The sequence below is a fragment of the Mobula birostris genome, chromosome 15 (assembly GCF_030028105.1).
Source record: "Mobula birostris isolate sMobBir1 chromosome 15, sMobBir1.hap1, whole genome shotgun sequence".
NCBI lineage: Eukaryota > Metazoa > Chordata > Chondrichthyes > Myliobatiformes > Myliobatidae > Mobula > Mobula birostris.
The window spans coordinates 83005309-83028565 of record NC_092384.1 but is presented as its reverse complement, the minus strand read 5'-3'; the positions used below and the strand labels follow the sequence as shown (position 1 = coordinate 83028565).

Below are 23257 nucleotides of genomic sequence, written 5' to 3'. Positions count from 1 at the left end.
CTCTACTGAGTGGCAACAACTCTGCAACTAGTTTATCAAATTCCTTAAAGAAAAGAGCTCAGCAGATCAAGCGGAATCAGTAAAGGCAAAGATCCTGGTGCAGAGCCTCAACCTGAAATGGCAAGCATCCCTATGCATCCTCAGATGCTGCATGACTCAATGGGTCTTTAAGAAATTTGTTTCTGACTCCAGGTTCCAACCTCTACAATCTCGTGTCTCCAAGCGCTTTTAGAATTTTATATATCTTAATCAGAAAGCACTGAAGGTAAGTTTTAAGAATTCGCACCATTATAATCTCAAGGTGGTGATGACAACTACTTTTTCTTCACTAACTTTATAAAGAAAGTGTGGAGGACAGGAATCTGTAAAATTATATAATGATTCCAGTTAATTGGTCCACCTGTTAACCAGGGGAGCCACTTATTTGGAACAACTCTTAAAGAACAAAAGCAAATCAAGAAAATAACTGGTATTCCTTTCTTTATTTGGGACACTCCGCTGCTTAATCGGGACAAGAAACTGTTGCCCAACAGTTTCTAACTAGTGTCAGGCATCTGCACATTATCAAACTGATGGACACTACACTGTGTTTGGATCAAACAGTTTTTAAATAGCATCATTGAGTTTGCTTGTGTTAGGTTATCCATTTGGGCCAACAGATGCCAATTCAAAAAGCGGTGATTCTTAACCACTTTTTTAAAAATTACGAACTTAATGAAAGCAGCTCATTATCTGTACTAAGTGCCTACTCAATTAAAAGAACACAGCAACATACACTGGATGAATTCCTCCACTGATGCCTATTGGGAACTAATATACAATTTTATAGTACTCTAGTGGTATTGGTAATATTCTAATTTGTTCTGTGTTCCATCAAAATAAATAACTTGTTACTCAGTTAAACAGTATTTTGTCTTTTTTTTAAAAAAATACCTTTTTAATTATTCCCATGAAACTTCAGCTAAATGGAGCAGCTGCTTAATTGGGCCAAAATGTACTGGTCCTGTTGGGTCCTAATGAACCAGAATCCAGTGTATAATGCCGACCTTCACTGTTATTGGGTCCAGTTCCTGAACATTCCTATCCAACAACCTGTTGGGTTGTCCCTTCACAAGAGATGATTACAGCAGTTTAAGTAAGCAACTCACCATCACTTTCCCAAGAGCACTTTGGAATGCTGGAGACACGTGTATCCCAGAAATATGAAGAGAGCTCTCACAGTTTGAGACAAAAGATTCCAAAACACCTACACTGCACACTAGCTGATATACTTCAATTTCTGTAGCAAAACTCCAGAGAATTTCACTGGCAGAGAAAGGTACACAGGTTTCCATAAAATGCTGCAGCACTGAAAGCTGAAATAGCATCTAAGAACAGTGGGTAACATTTCAGACCTGATACTTGTGTAGGGTAATCGCCAGGAGTCAGTACTCAAATCCCAACCACCCTATCTGACCTGATAGCTTAGGTACCAGGGTGGAAAATGAAGATTTATTTAAAAAAACCTCAAAGTAGTGACCATAGTGTGATTGACTTTTAGAACATTGAATAGTATGGCACAGTACCAACTCTTCAGCCCACAATGCTCTGCTGACCTTTTAATCTACTTCATGATTAATCAACCTTTTTTCCCTACATAACCCATAACCTTCCATCCGTGTATCTATCCAAGAGTCTCCAAGAAGCTATATAGAACATACCTTCTTAACAACCCTATCAACTTGTGCTGCAACTTTGGGAGATTTGTGGACTTGGTCCCCAAATTCCCACTGTTACTAAATACTGCTAAGAATCCTGCCATTAATCTTGTACTCTGCCTTCAAGTTCAATCTTCTAATCACCTCACTCATTTCCATGATGAACTTCATCTGCCATTTCTCTGCCCAGCTCTGTATGTCCTACTGCAACACACAACCTTCTACAGTATCTACAACACCAAATATCATGTTGTCTGCAGACCCTCTGACCCACCCTTCCATTTCCTCATCCAAGTCATTTATAAAAATTACAAAGAGCAGGGGTCCCAGAACCAATCCCTGCAGAACACACATGTCACTGTCCTTCAGGCAGAATCTGCTGCATCTGCTACCACCCTCTGCCTTCTGAGGGCAAGCCAATTCTGAATGCACTCTGCCAAGTTCCCATGGATCCTATGCCTCCTGACTTTCCTGGGATGAGCCTTCCATGAGGAACCTTGTCAAACAATTTACTAAAATCCATATACACCACACCTACCACTCTATGTTCATCAATTTGCCAGTTCCTCCAAAAAGTCATAAAGCTCATGAGGTATGACTTGCCCTTCACAAAGCTATGCTGACTAAGCTTCTCCAAATGCTCATAAATTTTGTCTCTAAGAATCTTCTGTATCAGTTTGTCCACTACTCTCTGGTCTACAAGTCCCAAGATTATACCGATTGCCTAACTTTAAAAAAAACACATTTGTCATCCTCTAATTCTTCGGTACTACTCCTGTAAGGATGCAAAGATCATTCAATTCGCATGGAGACGGAGGTGGAGTTTAACGGTAATTCCTTTGCTTGCGTCTTCGGAAACAGCTCTATTTCCATCTTTGATATCCTTATAGGATATCTTTCAGGGTTCTTTTGAACACCCTGACCTGAAGTTACACTCTGACTTTGGTTCTTTACAGGAATGGGACCTATTCTCGGGGTTTCAGGACCGGCTGTTGTTCAGCACACCAAGGGGTCGGTCTGAGAGGCGGCCTAGTGTTTGGAAGCCTAAGATCTCGGGGCTCTGCAGACGGGCGGATCGAGGGTCAGTGTCACAGCAGGAGTCTCGTGTGTCATCGGGGAGGCCGGAAAATCTTTCGTTGTGGGCCCGAAGACCCAAGATCTTTGCTATCTTCGGGCACAGAGCTCGTAAAGAGTGACGAAACGGACTTTTTAACATCGTAAACCAGCAGATTGTTGTTATGTCTCCTGGTCACTGTGAAAATGGGGGACAACTCCCTCTCCCTTATTAGGGAGAGAGAGAACCTATGGGTTGCCGAATGCTGGGTGAATTGCAATAGCCTTTGGGGTAACTGCAAGGTCTGTGTCTTTGCTATCACTTAGCTCACACTTGTGCTCAGTAGCGGGTGCGTTTTTTGTTTTGCCGGTGGGGGGAGGGGGGATTGTTGCTCACCGCCGCTTACATGCCGGAGGGGGCAGCTGGGGGGGGGGGGTGACTTTGGGGTTCTCATGTTTAACTGTCATTCATTCTTTGGGGCACTTCTCTGTTTATGTGGATGTTTTGCGAAGAAAAAGCATTTCAGGATGTATATTGTATACATTTCTTTGACATTAAATTGAACCTTTGAGTGAAAAATTGGGACAGAAAAAACTATTTAAAGAAGGGAATTACAATGAAATGAAGACAGGGATGCTGGTGTTGACCAAGCCAATGGATTAGACGGAAAAACAGGTAAGCATTATCCAAGAACACTATTTTGTTATCTACTTTTGCATTATTTAAATATTTTTATATAACTTGTAGTTTTTTTTTTACTATCTTGCATTGCACTGCTGCTGCAAAATAGCAAATTTCATGGCATATGTCAGTAATAATAAACCTGATTTAGATTCAGAAACTTGGAGAGGAATGCAATGCAGATGAACACTCATAATAAGTGGGTGGTTGTGTTTCTACAAAAGGCATTTGACAAGGTCCCTCATGATAGGTTCATCAGGAAGTTAAGATGCATGGGATTTATGGTGCACCATAAGATGGTGAATTGATTGTTTGGATTCAGAATTTGCTAGCCCATTACAGTGAAAGGATGTTACTTTGGCTGGAGATCTGGTACCAATAGTATTCCTCAGGGATCAATGCTGAGACCCATGTTGTTTATACTACACATACAAACAGTCTGGTCAAAAATGTTGGTTACGAAGTTTGAAGAGGACACAAACTTGCTTCGGAGATGATGCCACCTTGCTGCGATTCCTTGGCTTGCATCTTCGGAACAGCTCTCTTTCTATTTTTCTCTTTCAGGGTTCTTTTAAAGACCCCGACCTGGAATTACACGCTGTCTTCAGTTCTTTGCGGGAATGGGACCCGCTCTCGGGGTCTCACGACTGGCCACTATTCAACATACCAAGGACGCGGCCTAGAAGACTAGCTCACCTTTGGGGTTCTGGGATTTTGTGGCTCTCGAGGTGGGCGGACTTGAGGTCGGTGCCTCCGCAGGAAGTCGGTGTGTTGTGGGAGATGGAAGTTCAAAAGCAGCAAGCTGACTGCTGGCTGCGTGCCCAGAGACACTGGGCTTCTAACATTATAAATCAGCGAGTTGTTTGTTATGTCTCCCCTCTCCCTGTGAAATGGGGACACCTCTTTTTTCCCTATTGGCGGGAAGAGAGAGCCTGTGGCATATCAAGTTACTGGGTGAACGAGTAGTCTTTGGGGTACTACAAGTCTGTGTCTTTATTGATGCTTTGCTGCACGTTTCAGTGCTTGGTGGGGAGTGCTGATTTTTTTTGCGGGTGTGGGGGGGATCGTTGCTTTGCTGTTGCTTATGCATGGGAGGGGGGAGCTGGGGGGGGTGGAGTTTGGGGTTCTAACCGTTTAACTGTCATTTATTCTGTGAGGCACTCCTCTGTTTTCATGGATGGTTGCGAAGAAAAATAATTTCAGGATGTATATTGTATACATTTCTCTGACATTAAATGTTCCTTTGAAAACTTGGAGTTCTGTACAGCGAAGAAGGTTGTCCAAGGATACAGCAGAGGAATCTTAGGGTCAGGTCCATAACTGCCTGAAAGTGACAATACTAGTAGTAGAGTAGCAAAGGTGGTATGTAACTTCCTCCACAATTTTGTGTGTGTTGCTCGGATTTCTAGCATCTACAGATTTGCTCTTGTTTGTTGATTTTACTTGCTTGCCTTCATCGCTTTGGCGTTGAGTGCAAAAGTCAGGAGGCACAATGCAGTTGGATAAAACTTTCATTCGGGCACATTCAGATTGGAAGGATGGGGTAGACAACTTTGGAAAAGGTGCAAAAGTGGTTTACTAGAGTACTAGAATCACTAGAGTGCTGCCTGAATTACAAGGTAAGAGTGAAAAGGACAGGTTAGACAAACTTAGATTGCTACCCCTGGAGTGGTGGTTGAGGCCACAGATAGGGTTGATAGCTAGAATCTTTTTTCCTAATTCAAAAGCTGACAAAGACTAGAGGGCAAAGTATTAAAATGAGAGGTTAAAGGAGGTGTGCGGAGCAACTTCGTTTAAAAAAAAATCACAAAATGTTGGGTAAACAACAGGAATTCTGCAGATGCTGGAAATTCAAGCAACACACATCAAAGTTGCTGGTGAACGCAGCAGGCCAGGCAGCATCTGTAGGAAGAGGTGCAGTCAACGTTTCAGGCCGAGACCCTTCGTCAGGACAAAATGTTGGGTGCCTGGAACATACTGCCACAGTGGAAGTGGAAGCAGATACAATAGTGACATTCAAATAGATTTAGATAAGCACGTGAAGGTGCAGGAAATGGATGGGTGAAGATCACTCAGACGCAGATGGGATTAGTTTAATTTGGCATGTCTTCACACACAGTGGAGACCAAAGGTCCTGTTCCCACACTGTACTGTTCCTTGCTAAAATGATCCACATCACTTTTTTGTAATACAAAGACACATTTTTGCACATGTATCGAGAAACATAGGTGGACAAAAATTAAATTTTTGTGTTATTTATGCTTCTTTCTTGTACACTCTGTAAAATGTAATTATTTATCTCAAATTTTTGGGATAGTGATGCGAATTCTGGAAGGACGAATTTTCCATTACCCATTGGGAGGCAGATTTTGGAAAGGTGCAAAAATAACAGGGTTGTTATCTTGGGTGACTTTAACTGCCCTAATATTGATTGGCACCTGATTAGTTCCAATGGTTTAGACGGGGCAGAGTTTGTTAAGTGTGTCCAGGACGGATTCCTGTCACAGTATATTGACAGGCCGACTAGGAGGAATGCTATTCTAGATCTGGTATTAGGTAACGAACCGGGTCAGAGATCTCTCAGTGGGTGAGCACCTGGGGGGCAGTGACCACCGCTCCCTGGCCTTTAGCATTATCATGGAAAAGGATAGAATCGGAGAGGACAGGAAAATTTTTAATTGGGGAAGGGCAAATTATGAGGCTATAAGGCTAGAACTTGCAGGTATGAATTGGGATGATGTTTTTGCAGGGAAATGTACTATGGACATGTGGTCACTGTTTAGGGATCTCTTGCAGGATGTTAGGGATAAATTTGTCCCAGTGAGGAAGATAAAGAATGGTAGGGTGAAAGAACCATGGGTGACAAGTGAAGTAGACAATCTAGTCAGGTGGAAGAAGGCAGCATACATGAGGTTTAGGAAGCAAGGATCAGATGGGTCTATTGAGGAATATAGGGAAGCAAGAAAGGAGATTAAGAAGAGGCTGAGAAGAGCAAGAAGGGGGCATGAGAAGGCCTTGGCGAGTAGGGTAAAGGAAGAACAGAAGGATGACAGGAGTGAAGATAGGACAGATTAGAGATAAAGGTGGGAAGATGTGCCTGGAGGCTGTGGAAGTGAGTGAGGTCCTCAGTGAATAATTCCCTTCGGTATTCATCAATGAGAGGGAACTTGATGAAGGTGAGGACAATATGAGTGAGGTTAACGTCTGGAGCGTGTTGATATTATGGGAGAGGAGGTGTTGGAGTTGTTAAAATACATTAGGATGGATAAGACCCCAGGGCCTGACGGCATATTACCCAGGCTGCTCCACGAAGAGAGGGAAGAGATTGCTGAGCCTCTGGCTAGGATCTTTATGTCCTCATTGTCCATAGGAATGGTACCGGAGGATTGGAGGGAGGTAAATGTTGTCCCCTCATTCAAAAAAGGTAGTAGGGATAGTCCAGGTAATTATAGACCAGTGAGCCTTACGTCTGTGGTGGGAAAGCTCTTGGAAAAGATTCTTAGAGATAGGATCTATGGGCATTTAGAGAATCATGGTCTGATCAGGGACAGTCAGCATGGCTTTGTGAAGGGCAGATCGTGTCTAACAAGCCTGACAGAGTTCTTTGAGGTGACCAGGCATATAGATGAGGGTAGTGCAGTGGATGTGATCTACATGTATTTTAGCAAGGCATTTGACAAAGTTCCACATGGTAAGCTTATTCAGAAAGTCAGAAGGCATGGGACCCAGGGAAGTTTAGCCAGGTGGATTCAAAATTGGTTTGCCTACAGAAAGCAGAGGGTCATGGTGGAGGGAGTATATTTGGATTGGAGGGTTGTGACTAGTGGTGCCCCACAAGGATCTGTTCTGGGACCTCTACTTTTCGTGATTTTTATTAACAACCTTGATGTGGGGGTAGAAGGTGGGTTGGCAAGTTTGCAGACGACACAAAGGTTGGTGGTGTTGTAGATAGTGCAGAGGATTGTCAAAAATTGCAGAGAGACATTGATAGGATGCAGAAGTGGGCTGAGAAGTGACAGATGGAGTTCAACCCGGAGAAGTGTGAGGTGGTACGCTTTGGAAGGACAAAATCTAAGGCAGGATACTCGGTAGGATCTGGGGGTACATGTCCACAGATCCCTGAAAGTTGCCTCACAGGTAGATAAGGTAGTTAAGAAAGCTTATGGGGCGTTAGCTTTCATAAGTCGAGGGATAGAGTTTAAGAGTCGCAAGGTAATGATGCAGCTCTATAAAACTCTGGTTAGGCCACACTTGGAGTACTGCATCCAGTTCTGGTCGCCTCACTATAGGAAGGATGTGGAAGCATTGGAAAGGGTACAGAGGAGATTTACCAGGATGCTGCCTGGTTTAGAGAGCATGCATTATGATCAGAGATTAAGGGAGCTAGGGCTTTACTCTTTGAAGAGAAGGAGGATGAGAGGAGACATGATAGAGGTGTACAAGATAAAGAGGAATAGATAGAGTGGACAGCCTGTGCCTCTTCCCCAGGGCACCAATGCTCAGTACAAGAGGACATGGCTTTAAGGTAAGGGGAGGGAAGTTCAAGGGGGATATTAGAGGAAGGTTTTTTACTCAGAGAGTGGTTGGTGTGTGGAATGCACTGCCTGAGTCAGTGGTGGAGGCAGATACACTAGTGAAATTTAAGAGACAACTAGACAGGCATTATGGAGGAATTTAAGGTGGGGGGTTATATGGGAGGCAGGGTTTAAGGGTCAGCACAACATTGTGGGCCAAAGGGCCTGTACTGTGCTGTACTATTCTATGTCTATGAACCACTGTAACCTGAGAGTTACCTGTAATAGTACACTGGAATTAGGTAAGTTAATAGGGCCAAAGGCTGCCAGGTTCTACGTACATGATGCCATCCATAGTGGAATCCTAAAAAAAAGTGGTGACCAAGACAGTGGATGTAATTGGGTTGTAATCTACCACAAATTCTCAGATTCTGTACAGGAACCGGAGAGGTGGAAAACTGCCAATGTGATGCCCCTATTTAAAAAAGGAGGAAGATAAATAATAGGTAATAGGAGGTAATTAGCCCAACTGTGTTTGAAAAATATTAAAATTGATGAAGAAATTAATAGAAGTACATTTGGAAATCAATTTCATCAAGCAGAGTCCAACTAAGGGAAATCTTATTTGAGAAATTTAGAGTGAGAGTCATGTAAAAAAAAACAGGCCCCTCGGTCTACTGTGTCTATGCTAATTAACATATTTATCTATACTAATCCAAATTTCCTGCATTAATTCCAGTTTTGCCTGTGCCTTGCTCATTCAAGTATTTTATTCAGGTGCCTTAAATGTTGTTCCTGCCTCTACCTGTCTTTGGCAACTTTTGAGTGAGGGTAAAATACCCCTCAGATACCTCCTCCCACCCCTCTAGTTTTAGACATTCCAACCATGGAAACCAACCTCCAGCTACCTGTACCTCCTATAATTTTACATACGTCTACCATCTCACCTCTCAGCCTCCTTCATTCCAGGGAAAACAGACCCACAGACCCAGTTTATCCCTTCTTATAATCCAAACCCTCAAATCCAGGAAACATGCCTGTGAATATTTCGTGCACCCCCTCTAGTTTAATCATACTCTTCCTACAGCATGGCAACCAGAACTGCACACAACACCCAGAGCCTAAACTATGTTTCATACAACTGTAACATGACATTAGTGATTTGGCTGATGAAGACAGGCATGCCATGTGCCTTCCTCACCACCTGCATTGGCACTGTCAGGGACCTACGTATTCATACCCCAATTCTCTCTGCTCAACAACACTCTCTGGGGCTCTGTCATTCACCGCCCAAGTCCTGCCCCGGTTTAACTTCCCAACATGCATAACTTCACAAATGTCACCTGCCATTCCATTAATCTGAGTCCTGTTGTACGCTTAGATAACCTTCTTCGCTGCCCACCATCTCACAAATTTTAGTGTCATCGGTAAACCTATCAAGCCACCAACACTCATCCCCAGGTCATCATTATTCATGCTAAAAAGAAGACCTGGCACCACTCCCTGCAGGTTGCAGTTTCAATATTAAAAGTAACTTTCCACAGGGCAAGATGGCGCTGGTGAACTATGGCAACATGTTTGAACTCTTTGGCATTTTTGTGGTATCCTGAAGAATTCTGCAAGCTGGATGCTCAAGAATGCAGGTACGGCCACATCAGCCATTGCTAGAGAGAACGTCAGGTCAGATTGAAGCAATGGGGCCTGGGCTTGAGAGAAAGTAACGAACAGATGTTCAGCCGATTTATGCGCCGACCCCGTTAAAGAAGGTTAAGGAATCGGGGCCGAGGGTGGAAGATGGACTGGTGTTCAGTTCATTTCTGCTTTCTGATCCATCTCCCTCTCTTCTACCATTGCGTGCAAGGTGCAGGAGTCTTGGCTTGAGTGACTAAGGAATCACTTTCGGGGACTTGGCAGTTTATGCTCTGTGTATTATTTGTTTACTTTTTTACTGTTTGCACAATTTGGTCTTTTTTCATACATTGGATATTTGACAGTCTTTCTGCAGTGCGGTTTTTCATGAATTCTATTGTGTTCCTTTGTTCTGTGGCTACCTGCAAGAGCATGAATCTCAAAGTCCTATATGCTATACATACTTCGATAACTTTGATAACCAACTGGAATTTGATTTTGAATTAAAAATTTTCTCCCTTACCAAGACCATACTGTATCAAATTTGACATATTTTTATGAAATCCTGAGTAGATGGGAGCCAATGAATATATTTGGACTTCCAGCACAAAAAGTTAAGTCACAAGATAAGAGCCTTTGATATTGGAGACAATATGTTGAGATGGGGAGGATTACAGTGGTGCTAGAAAGTTTGTGAACCCTGTAGAATTTTCTCTATTTCTGCATAAATATGACCTAAACTGTGATCAGATCTTCACATAAGTCATAAAACTAGATAAGGAGAACCCAATTAAATAAATAACACAGAAAACATTATACAGGTGTCCCCCGCTTTTTGAACGTTCGTTTTACGAAACCTGTTACGAAAGACCTACATTAGTACCCTGTTTTCGCTAACAGAAGGTGTTTTCACTGTTCTGGAAAAAATCAGCGCGCGATAAAAGGCAGCCGCTCTCCCCCGGATTTGGAGCAGTATTCTCGCCAGCATTGCTTCAACACGTGCCTGTGAGCAGCCATTTGCAGGATGAGTTCTGAGGTATTGAAAAAGCCTGAAAGAGCTCATAAGGGTGTTACACTTAGCGTAAAACTAGACATAATTAAGCGTTTTGATCCTGGTGAATGAAGTAAGGACAATGTGAGTTTGGCTTTTGGAAGCTGACGAAGATGATGTTGAAAAGGTTTTGGCATCCCATGACCAAGAACTGATAGATGAAGAGCTGATGCAATTGGAAAAGGAAAGGATAACAATCGAAACTGAATGCAGTAGCGAAATGAACGTGAAGCAACTGCGTGTGATTTTCGCTGCAATGATAAAGCACGACTTTAATTTTGAAAGGGTACATAGGTTTAGGGGATATTTGCAGGATGGTTTGAGTGCTTACAAAGAGCTGTATGATAGAAAAATGCGTGAGGCTCAGCAGTCAGGCAAGCCTTCCACATCAGCCACAGCATACGACGAACCTCAACCTTCGACATCGAGGCAGGCAGTCATAGGAGAAGATGAGCCGCCTGCTCTAATGGAAACAGACGACGATGAGATGACACCCCAGTATCCCACCACCTCAACCCCCCCCGGCCATGGATAGATACCGATTCGCAGAGAATGTAGCGGTAGCCGGGAGGCACACAGCACATCTTTAAGAAAAAAGCCAAAATAAACATGCAAATTAATTAGGTGCCACCCAACAGGTAAATGGCAGCCCAGATCAGAGGCGATGCAATCGGCACTAAACTGGGCCAACAATTACGTGTCAGGCGGCACGTAATTAATTAGCTTGTTTATTTCGGCTTTTTTCTTAAATATGTGCTGTGTGCCTTCTGGCTACCGCTGTACCCCTGCATGCTTCGTGGTAATGTATCAGTCGGCGGCCTGGAGGGTGGGGGCTACTGCACCACCCCAGCCTGCGACGACTCAGTCTAACACACCATCATCAGTGTGCTCAATGTTTTCCCATTTCCAGTAAGTGATACTACACTGTACATACATTATTTCTACTTTATATAAGCTGCGTATTTTTATTTGTTATTTGGTATGATTTGGCAGCTTCATAGTTTAAAGGTTACTGGAGAGCAACACACATCAAAGTTGCTGGTGAATGCAGCAGGCCAGGCAGCATCTCTAGGAAGAGGTACAGTCGATGTATCAGGCCGAGACCCTTCGTCAGGACAAGGGTCTCGGCCTGAAACGTCGACTATACCTCTTCCTAGAGATGCTGCCTGGCCTGTTGCGTTCACCAGCAACTTTGATGTGTGTTGCTTGAATTTCCAGCATCTGCAGAATTCCTGTTGTTAGGTTACTGGAGAGAATGGTTTTACCAACAGCGCTTGCATGAGATTTTCTGCTGAGAGCACTTGCGTGAGATTTTCGCTTCAGCGAACAGTGCCGGCAATGATTGTGGAGAAGTATTTCTACTTTATATTATTTATCATATTATTCCTGCTTTTACTATATGTTACTATTATTTTAGGTTTTATGTGTTATTTGGCATGATTTGGTAGGTTATTTTTGGGTCAGTGAATGCTCACAAAATTTTCCCATATAAATAAAAGGTAATTGCTTCTTCGCTTTACGACATTTCGGCTTGCGATCTGTTTCATAGGAACACTCTACCTTTGGGTGGCGGGGGAAACCTGTACTTGTTCATTTATTTAATGAGGAAAATGATCTATTGGATTAAGGTTTGAACTCTAACTTGGCCATTCCAAAACACACATTTTCTTCTTTTCAAACTATTCTGTTGCTGATTTACCCTTGCGTTTCGGATCACTGTCTTGTTGCATCGTCCAACTTCTGTTAGGCTTCAGGTGACAGACCGCTACACTGTCATTCTCCTGTAAAATATCTTGATACAATGTTGAATTCATTGTTTGCTTAACAATTGCAAGCTGTCCAGGCCCTGCAGCAGCAAAGCAGCCCCAAACCACCATGCTTCACAGGTGGGATGAGACTCAGGTGCTGGTGTGCAGAGCTCTTTTTCCTCCAAACATAGCAGTCAGCATTTCTGCCAAAAGTTTCAACATTTATAGAAGGCATTACCCAGAGGTTCACATACTTTTCTGAACCTAGACTGTGATTGTTTAAATGGTGTACTCAGTTTTGACAAGAAGTATAATTGTTTATGTGTTATTAGTGTAGGTAGATAGTGTTTGTCTATTATTGTGACTTAGATGAAGATGAGATCACATTTTATGAGTAATTAATGCAGAAAGCCAGGTAATTGCTAAGGATTCATGAACTTTTTCTTGCAACTGTGTATATTAAGTAGTGCAAAAAGAGAGCAAAAAAGAAGAAAAAAACACTGAGTGTTCATGGGTTCATTGCCCATTCAGGAATCTGATGACAGAGGGAAGAAGCTGGTCTTGCTTCAGGCTACGGTACCTCCTCCTCAATGGCAGCAATGAGAAGACAGCATGCCCTGGATGACGGGGTCCTTAATGATGGATAAATGTATGGTAGCAAAATTTGAGGATGACTCAAAATAGATGGGAAGACACTTTTGAGGATACGGTTTATGGACAGATGTTGTTAGGTAAAGTGAGTGAGCTAAAAGATGGCAAATGGAGTTTAACATGACTAAATGGAAAACTTTACCTAGAATAGCACAGCATGGAAACAGGACACTCAACACATCCACACCCTTCCTTACTGATCCCAGCACCCAACACTTCTCCCATAGTGCTCTATGCCTAAGCGATTTAAGTGTACGTCCAGGCACTACTTAAATGCCATCAGTGACCCAACTTCAACCACTCTCTCAGGCCACGGGTACTGACATGGATAGAAAATTGGCTGGCAGACGGGAAACAAAGAGTAGGGATTAATGGGTCCTTTTCAGAATGGCAGGCAGTGACTAGTGGGGTACCGCAAGGCTCGGTGCTGGGACCGCAGCTATTTACAATATACATTAATGATTTAGATGAAGGGATTAAAAGTAACATTAGCAAATTTGCAGATGACACAAAGCTGGGTGGCAGTGTGAAATGTGAGGAGGATGTTATGAGAATGCAGGGTGACTTGGACAGGTTGGGTGAGTGGGCAGATGCATGCCAGATGCAGTTTAATGTGGATAAATGTGAGGTTATCCACTTTGGTGGCAAGAACAGGAAGGCAGATTACTACCCAAGTGGTGTCAAGTTAAGTTAGGAAAAGGGGAAGTACAACGAGATCTAGGTGTTCTTGTTCATCAGTCACTGAAAGTAAGCATGCAGGTACAGCAGGCAGTGAAGAAAACTAATGGCATGCTGGCCTTCATAACAAGGAGAATTGAGTATAGGAGCAAAGAGGTCCATCTGCAGTTGTACAGGGTCTTGCTGAGACCACACCTGAAATATTGTTTACAGTTTTGGTCTTCAAATTTGAGGAAGGACATTCTAGCTATTGAGGGAGTGCAGCGTAGGTTCACGAGGTTAATTCCCGGGATGACGGGAAAGTCATATGTTGAAAGATTGGAGCGACTGGGGTTGTATACACTGGAGTTTAGAAGAATGAGAGGGGATCTGATTGAAACATATAAGATTATTAAGGGATTGGACACGCTAGAGGCAGGAAACATGTTCCCGATGTTGGGGAAGTCCAGAACCAGAGGCCACAGTTTAAGAATAAGGGGTAGGCCATTTAGAACGGAGTTGAGGAAAAACTTTTTCACACAAAGGGATGTGGTTCTGTGGAATGCTCTGCCTCAGAAGGCAGTGGAGGCCAATTCTCTGGATTCTTTCAAAAAAGAGTTAGATAGAGCTCTTAAAGATAGCGGAGTGAAAGGATATGGGGAGAAGGCAGGAAAAGGGTACTGATTGTGGATGATCAGCCATGATCACCGGAATAGTGGTGCGGACTCGAAGGGCTGAATGGCCTACTCCTGCACCTACTGTCTATTGCCACACATTCCAGGTACTAACGCACTCTGGGCAAATAACATTCTTCATATATCCTTTTAATTTCTTCCCCTCTTATCTTATATCTATGTCCTCTAGTTTTGAACATTTGAGATGGGGGAAGAAGTTTCTTGCGGTCTAATCTATCTATACCCCTCAATGTTATGCTTCTCAACCTTGTTCTCTCATAAAATCCTCGACTCCACAGAGAACTAGCTTCCCCAGTCTTTTTACATAACATGTTGAGTCTCCTCTGCGTTCTCTTGAGTGCGATCACATCTTTCTTGTACCTTGGCATACAGTACTCCAGGTAAAGTTTGATCAATATTTTATAAAGTTAGATAAAGTCCCTATTCCTCCTGTACTCAATGCCCCTATTAATAACAGCCAGTATCCTGTAACATTCTTAACCACGCTGACTACCAGCATTTCCTCCTTCAAGGATCTATGGACCACTTACCAAGATACCATTTCTCCATACTCTCTACCATACATATCCTAGCCTCATTAGAGGTTGAAAAATAAATCACCTCATGTACATTATGAGTACACTGCATTAAACGCTATTTGCCATTGTTTAGCCCATTTCAAAGTACCAAATAACACATAAAACCTAAAATAACAGTAACATATAGTAAAAGCAGGAATAATATGATAAATACACAGCCTATATAAAGTAGAAATACTTTTCCACAATCATTGCCGGTACTGTTCTCCGAAGCGAAAATCTCACACAAGCGCTCTCGGCAGAAAATCTCACGCAAGCGCTGTTGGCAAGAACACTCTCTCCAGTAACCTTTAAGCTATGAAGCTGCCAAATCATACCAAATAACAAATAAAAATACACAGCTTATATAAAGTAGAAATAATGTATGTACAGTGTAGTATCACTTACTGGAAATGGGAAAACATTGAGCACACTGATGATGGTGTGTTAGACTGAGTCGTCGCAGGCTGGGGTGGTGCAGTGGCCCCCACCCTCCAGGCCGCCGACTGATACATTACCGCGAAGCATGCAGGGGTCCAGCGGTAGCCGGGAGGCACATAGCACATCTTTAAGAAAAAAGCCGAAATAAACATGCTAATTAATTAGATGCTGCCCGGCACGTAAATGTCGGCCCAGATCAGTGCTGATTGCATTGCCTCTAATCTGGGCCGACATTTACGTGTCGGGCAGCACCTAATTAATTGGCATGTTTATTTTGGCTTTTTTCTTAAAGATGTGCTGTGTGCCTCCTGGCTACCACTGCATTCTCCATGAATCGGTATCTGTCCGTGGCCCAGGGGTTGGGGGGTTGGGGTGTTGGGACACTGGGGTGTCAACTCATCGTCGTCTGTTTCCGTTAGAGCAGGCGGCTCATCTTCTCCTATGACTGCCCGCCTCGATGTCAAAGGTTGAGGTTCGTCGTTTGCTGCGGCTGATGTGGAAGGTTTGCTTGACTGCTGAGCCTCGCGCATTTTTCTATCATACAGTTCTTTGTAAGCACTCAAACCATCCTGCAAATATCCCCTAAACCTATGTACCCTTTCAAAATTAAAGACGTACTTTATCATTGCAGTGAAAATCTCACGCAGTTGCTTCACGTTCATTTCACTACTGCATTCGGTTTCAATTGTTATCCTTTCCTCTTCCAATTGCATCAGCTCTTCATCTATCAGTTCTTGGTCATGGGATGCCAAAACCTCTTCAACATCATCTTCAAAGTTGCTTGAATTTCCAGCATCTGCAGAATTCCTGTTGTCAACATCATCTTCGTCAGCTTCCACAAGCCAAACTCATGTTGTCCTTACTTCGTTCACCACGAGCAAAACGCTTAATTATGTCTAGTTTTACGCTAAGTCTAACACCCTTACGAGCTCTTTCAGGCTTTTCCAATACCTCAGAACTCATCTTGCAAACAGCTGCTCACAGGCATGTGTTAAAGCAATGCCGTTCCGAATCCAGGGCAGAGCGGCTGCTCGGGGCGCGCGCTGCCTTTTATCGCACGCTAATTTTTTTCGTAACAGTGAAAACACCTTCTGTTAGCGAAAACAGGGTACCAATGTAGGTCTTTTGTAACAGTGAGGTTTCGTAAAGTGAACATTCGAAAAGCGGGGAACACCTGTATACAACCTTGAGATTTGTCTTCTTACAGTCACAAAACAAAGAAACCCAATAGAATTCATTAAAAAAAGACTGAAACACTCAACGTGTAGAAAAAAACAAATCATGCAAACTCTAAAAATAAGCACATAACATTCAGAACTGAAGTTCACAGAAGTGAGTCCACAGCCACGAAGCCAGCCATCACTGTAGCCAATCCAGCAGCCCATTAGTTTCAGGGTTTAGCCTCAGTTCAGTGCAGAGGTAAGTAAACCTCATGGAGCATCACTAGCTGAAGCCTATTTTCAATCCTCTTCCACAACTTCAAGTTTCAAGTCAACCATGAACTTACTGATCATTTTCCATACCCACATCCAAGTAATTCATGCATATTACGAACAAGAAACCCATCTGGTTAAGCCTTTGGGGATATAGCTCTATGGCACATGTATTAAGAGAGGAAAATGCATTTATGGACCTGCCAAGGTTGTGGATCCAGGATAGCTCCCGAAATTGCTGGCTTAAGACATCTCCTCCATCACAAATTCAGAGGGCACAGATTTCTTGATCTGCTTCTTTTATGGGCATCATTTCCTCATATTAATCCAGTAGGTATGGTTCATGGGAGAACCTACTGAAGATCAGCTGAACACCAGTGACATTGTGGCTATGATCAATACCATTCACTAACGCTCAGCAGTGTCTGAGTTGGACAAGTTCACTCCGGAGGTTCAAAGCAGTTCTTTATATGTCCTATTAGACTATTTATGCGGAACACCATAAACACCCATTATGTAAGAGTCTATCTCAGATGTGTCTGGAAAGCCTAAGCAACAAACTACCAGAAGCCAAAGGCAAAAGTCATAACTGAGATAGGACAGGACTGTGCTTTCTTACAGAAGCTGGTGCTGGTCACAAATCAGCTGACGACCTCCATACTGTGGTATTGGTTAGTCACATTAGTCCCACTACCCAAGTTTGCCATCAAGATCCAAACAACATTTGTGGACTTCTTTTAGGTTTCTGCCTTTGTTCTAAATTACTGAATAAAGAGGGTGGTCATTTATTAATGTCCATCCATGCCAGGTGGCAACTCTCTACCTAGATGAAGGATCTCCCTAGATGGCATGCACAGCAATTTTTCTCCTGCCAGGGATATACTGCCTTCAAGATTACAAGCAGCACCTAGCTGCTAATATCAGCCATGTGAAGGAGGCTGAGGTGTGACCTTGTAGACATCTATAACATCCTGATGGGCATTGATAAGGTGGATTATCACACTCTTTCAAAAGGACAGGGGGAATAACTTTAAGCCAAGAGGGGAAATATTTAAAGAGACCTGAGGGACATTCATACAGAGGATGTAACAGGCTGCCAGAAGAAGTGGTGGAAGTAGGTAAAATTACAATGTTTTAAAGACATTTGGACAAGTTCATGGAAAGGTCTAGAGAAATATGGGCCAAATGTAGGCAAATAGGACCAGCTCTAAAAGGTACAGAGTTAGCATTCTCAAGTTGGGCTGAAGGGCCTGTTTCCGTACTGCCTCTGAGGGAGAATCTCATTTTCAACCAAGACTCTCTCAGAGAATGGAACATATTCACCAGCAGTAAGTATGCTTGTCCCTCAGGGGAGGACATTCTGGCTGACAAGGCTGCCAGATGTGGAGATGAACCGGATGGCAGGGGAGCATAACACATGTTGTAAATGCTCATGGCCAGAACCTCAGGCTTTCAAACCAGTGGGGTCAAATTGTGGAGTCATCCCAACCAAGCTGTCTCCTGCTCAGATGGACTTACTAATCACATGAAATCCTAAACCACTCCCCACAGGAACTGGTCCTCTATAACTTCAGCTGTCTCCTGGAAATGCTCACACTGTGCAAAGGTATTACCTACGGTGCTATAAAGTTTGTGAATCCTGTAGAATTTTCTCTTTCTGCATAAATATGATCTAAAATGTGATCAGATTTTTACACAAGTCTTAAAACTAGATAGAGAACCCAATAAAATAAATAACGTAAAAAACATTATACTTGTTCATTTACTTATTGAGAAAAATGATCCAATATTACATGTATTTGTTCGAAAAAGTATGTGAACCTTTACTCTCAGTACTGGTGTGACCCCTTTATACATCAATATCTTCAACCAAATGTTTCCAGTCCTGCACATTGGCCAGGTGGAATTTTAGGCCATTCCTCCTTACAAAACTGCTTCAACTCTGGGATGGTGGTGGACTTCCTTGCATGAACTGCTTGCTTCAAGTCCTTGCACAACATTTCTATAGGACTAAGGCCAGGACTTTGACTCAGCCATTCCAAAACATGAATTGTCTTTTTAAACTGTTCTGTTGTTGATTTACTCTTGTCTGTTGGATCATTGTCTTGTTGCATTAGCCAACTTCCATTAAGCTTCAGGTGAGGGACTGCTACCCTGACATTCTCCTGTAAAATGTATTGATACAATTTTGAATTCATTGTTCCCACAACAATTGCAAGCTGTCCAGGCCCCAAGGCAGCAAAGCAGCCCCAAACCAAAATGCTCCTTCCACCATGCTTCATGAGAAGAGCTTTTGGAGTTGGCGTGCAGTGCCCCTTTTCCTCCAAACAGAGCAGTATGTACTTCTGCCAAGTTCAACTTTTGTCTCATCTGTCCACAGAACATTGTCCCAGAAGCATTGTGGAACATCCAGGTGGTCTTTTGCAAGCTTGAGACATGCAGCAATGTTTTTTTTTAAAATGGAGAGCAGTGGTTTCCTCTGTGGTGTCCTTCCATGAACATCATTCTTGTTCAGTGCTTTTCTTATAGCGGACACATGAGCAGAGTTCTAGAGATTTCTGCACGCCTTTTGCTGTTACCCTTACGTTCTTCTTCACCTCCTTCTGCATTGCATATTGTGTTCTTAGTGTGATCTTTGCAGGATACCCACCCCTGGAGACAGTAGCAATAGTACTGAATTTCTTCCATTTGTAGACAGTTTCTCTTACTGCGGACTGATGAATACTTAAGTCTTTAGAAATGCTTCTGTACCATTTTTCAGCTTCATGCATCTCTACAATTCTTCTTCCAAGATCCTCTGAAAGTCGTTTTGATCGAGGCACGGTGCACATAAACAGATCTTTCTTGAGAAGGGCAAGCTCTTTCAGTAACCTGACTGTATCTTTTTTATTGGGCAGGCACCTCTACAACCCACACCTCCAATCTCATCTCTTTGATTGGAGCACCTGACTCCAAATAGCATTTGTAGAAGGCATCCCCCAGAGGGTTACATACTTTTTCCAACAAATACATGTAATAAGGGATCAATTTTCTCAATAAATAAATGAACAAGTATAATATTTTTGTATTATTTATTTAATTGGGTTCTCCTTCACTAGTTTTAGGATTTGTATGAAGATCTGATCACATTTTAGGTCATATTTATTTTAATACAGAGATAATAATACAGGATTAACAAACTTTCTAGCACCCCTGTATACAACTGAACCTATAAACACAGTCCAACATGCCAAGGTGTAATAGACAGAGCACTACAGCACAGAAAATGCACTTAAGTCCATCTAATCGTTTTGAAACTGGCTTTTGGATTCCCAGACTAGGTAATTTCTGTGGCCTGGAGGAATCCTTATTCCATGAACATGGAATGTGAGACTACAGGAGCTGCTCTGAGTTACCCTTTAGCCCTGTTCTCCTGTTTATCGGTTGGGCACACACTGTTGATGATAGCTCAGGGGTTTCCTTGATCTGTTGATGGGCCTGGCCAATGTGGCAATTCATTGCCCAGTCAACAGGCTTTTAAGGGGTCCATACCAGCCAACCATTTTCCCTTCCGAGGTTACATCCAAACCCCAGTGCCTCTAGAGAGGGAGTATCCAGTGCCCTCTGATGCACTGGAGATTTTCCAGGACCAGTGGGCAATGCAAGAACTGGAGCACACCTTGGAAACAGAGGACTTTCTAGTCTGTTTCTAGATGTTTGAATAAGAGAATACAAGCTTATCTCTCTGATAATGGAGATGTGTCAACATCAACTGTAGCAGTCTTATCCTGGAATTACAGGTACAATTCCTTCTTATGCCCAATCTATACAAACTATACTGGCCTAGTGCTTTTCAGACAGTTCACCAAAGACATAGGCTTCAAGTTTGACAAAAGGTGCAAGGAGCAGGACTGGAACCTGATACAGTGTGAAAATGAAATCCATGCCACAATGAACAACATTCAGCTATGAGAAGGTGTGAGAAGTGAACATTTAGTATTACTCCCATTCTCTGCACAAATGTGGGTTAAATGCAGAATAAAGCTACCACATCACTCACAAATTGGACTATGCTAATCACCTGCATGCTCAAAAATAAACAGAACAATAATATGGCTACAGAACAAGACTTGAATCATTATAAACAGAAGAGATTCTGTAGATGCTGGAAGTCCAGAGAAACACACACAAAGTGCTGAAGGAGCTCAGTTGGTCAGGCAGCATCAATGGAGGGGAATGAACAATCAGCATTTCACACTAAGTCTCTTCATTCAGATCTCAACTAGAAACATTGACTGCTTGCTTCCCTCCATAGATGCTGCCTGACCTGCTGTGTACCTCCAGCATTTTGTGTGTGTTGCTTTGAATCATTATAATGCACGCTATATTCCTTAGGATTATTTGAAAATCATACCTCAACTTCTCCTTCATCTAGCTCCCCATCATCTTCATCCTTTTTCCTCTCACGAAATGCATCTTTTCTGTCTCTTTCAGACTTCCTCTCCTCAGGCTGACTCTTTTCATTCTCTCCCTCCTTTGGTGAGTCACTGCTTTTCTCCTCAGTGCTTTGTTTCTCACTGTCTTCTGTTACAGCCCCTGGCTGTTCTTCAGGAACCTCCTCATCATAGTCCAGCTCATGCTCATCCAGGTCCCTGATGACAGAAGACGCTTCGTCCTTAGAATCATTTGCGGCTTCCTCATCGACTTGCAAATCTTGTTTCTCAGTGGTACCTTTTTCAGCTTGCTCAGCACTACAAGTTCTTTTTGGACTCACAATATTATCTCGGTCAGATTCTACATTAGGTCGCTCCTCATTTCCACTTTCTTCACTGTAATCACCTTCCTCCCTCAACTTTTCCTCCTCTTCCTCCACCTCTGATTCGTGAGTTTCCCCATCATTGTCAGGTTCACCAAAACTATGAACCTCTGCATCACTGCAATGGTCATTGTCTTCAGAATCTACACCTTCTCCCTCATTGTCTGAATGTTTGTCTATATCGTCCTCTTCATCATTTTCATGACCCCCTTCAAGCAATAAGTCATCGTCATCATCATCAGAGAGCTGGTCCTCTGGGGAACGTGGGTCACGATCAGGACTATCAGAGACATCCATTGGAGAATAATGTTATTCTGTTATAAGAAAAAGTACATGAATATGTTTCCCCCAAAGGGCACAACTGCATTTCCTCAATATACATCTCATTATTAACTTCTGCAACAAAATGACATTCAAGTCTGAGAATCTTACAAAGTGATCTTCAATACATCTGAATTTCAGTTAAGCTTGTTATTTTCTATGATACAGAACGAAAGTCAAGCAGTAATACATTCAACTTACCTTCTGGTACTTTTTTTTCTCTTTTTCCCTACCCTTCCCTCTTCTTCACTGGCCTCTTACCTCTTCTCCTCACCTGCCCTGGGGTCCCTCTTCCTTCCCTTTCTCTAATGGTCCACTCTCCTCTCAGATTCCTTCTTCTTCAGCCCTTTACCTTTCCCACCCACCTGGTTTCATCTATCACCTTCTAACTTGTCCTCCTTCCCCTGCTCCCACATTTATATTCTGGCATCTTTCCCCTTCCTTTCCAGTCCTGATGAAGGATCTCAACCCAAAAAGTCTACTGTTTATTCATTTTTATAGATACTGCCTGATCTGATGAGTACCTCCAGTGCTTTGTGTGTGTTCAACTTGCAGTGCCTGGTAAAGGGCAGAAATTAACTGAAACAAAAATGCACATCAACCAGCAGCAGCAATACCGGTCAACCTCGACACTTTGCAATTCGCCTACCAGAGCAACAGGTCAATGGCAGATGCCATCTCTCTGGCCCTACATTCCTCCTTAGAACACCTGGAGAATAAAGATGCATACGTAAGGCTCCTTTTCATTGACTACAGCTCTGCCTTTAATACCATCATTCCAAATAAACTGATTCCTAAGCTCCGGAACCTGGGCCTTAGCACTCAGATCTGCAGCTGGATCTTCTTTCTTTCTTTTTAAATCTTTTTATTGAATAAGTATACAAAAAGGTAAGCCATATAAGCACTAATACACTGTTAGAATATAATAAAATTACAGGAGATATTAATACAAAAAAAAGATACAATGTAATTTAAACATAACGTACCAAGGTAACATAATAGTATACTAATTTTTATATATATATATATATATATATATATATATCAATAGAGAAAGGGAAAAAAAAAACCTCAAAAAAAACCCACCGTGCAACTAACTAAAAGCAAAGCAAAGCAATGGGCTAACTTGAAACCAAACAGAGTTAAAAAACTTAAACTCACATCCTCAATCCCGACCTCCATAAAAAACAGTAAAAAAAAACCAAGAAGGGTATATATTACATTAAATGAAAATATTGAATAAAAGATCTCCAGGTCTGTTCAAATTTAAATGAGGAGTCAAGCAGCTGGATCTTCAACTTCCTCACAGACAGGACCCAGGCTGTAAAGATAG

The 23257-nt window shown here is 42.5% G+C and overlaps 1 protein-coding gene across 2 annotated transcripts in view; it reads right to left on the bottom strand.

Annotated features, from left to right (window-relative positions):
* zc3h18 (zinc finger CCCH-type containing 18) overlaps positions 1 to 23257 on the bottom strand; it is a 303202-nt gene that overhangs the window by 257086 nt on the left and 22859 nt on the right. For both annotated transcript variants that reach the window (XM_072280013.1, XM_072280014.1), the window contains exon 2: positions 21202 to 21917. In XM_072280013.1, coding sequence (XP_072136114.1) covers positions 21202 to 21900 — 699 coding nt within the window. In that variant the 5' untranslated portion in view covers positions 21901 to 21917. The remainder of the gene's footprint in view (positions 1 to 21201; positions 21918 to 23257) is intronic.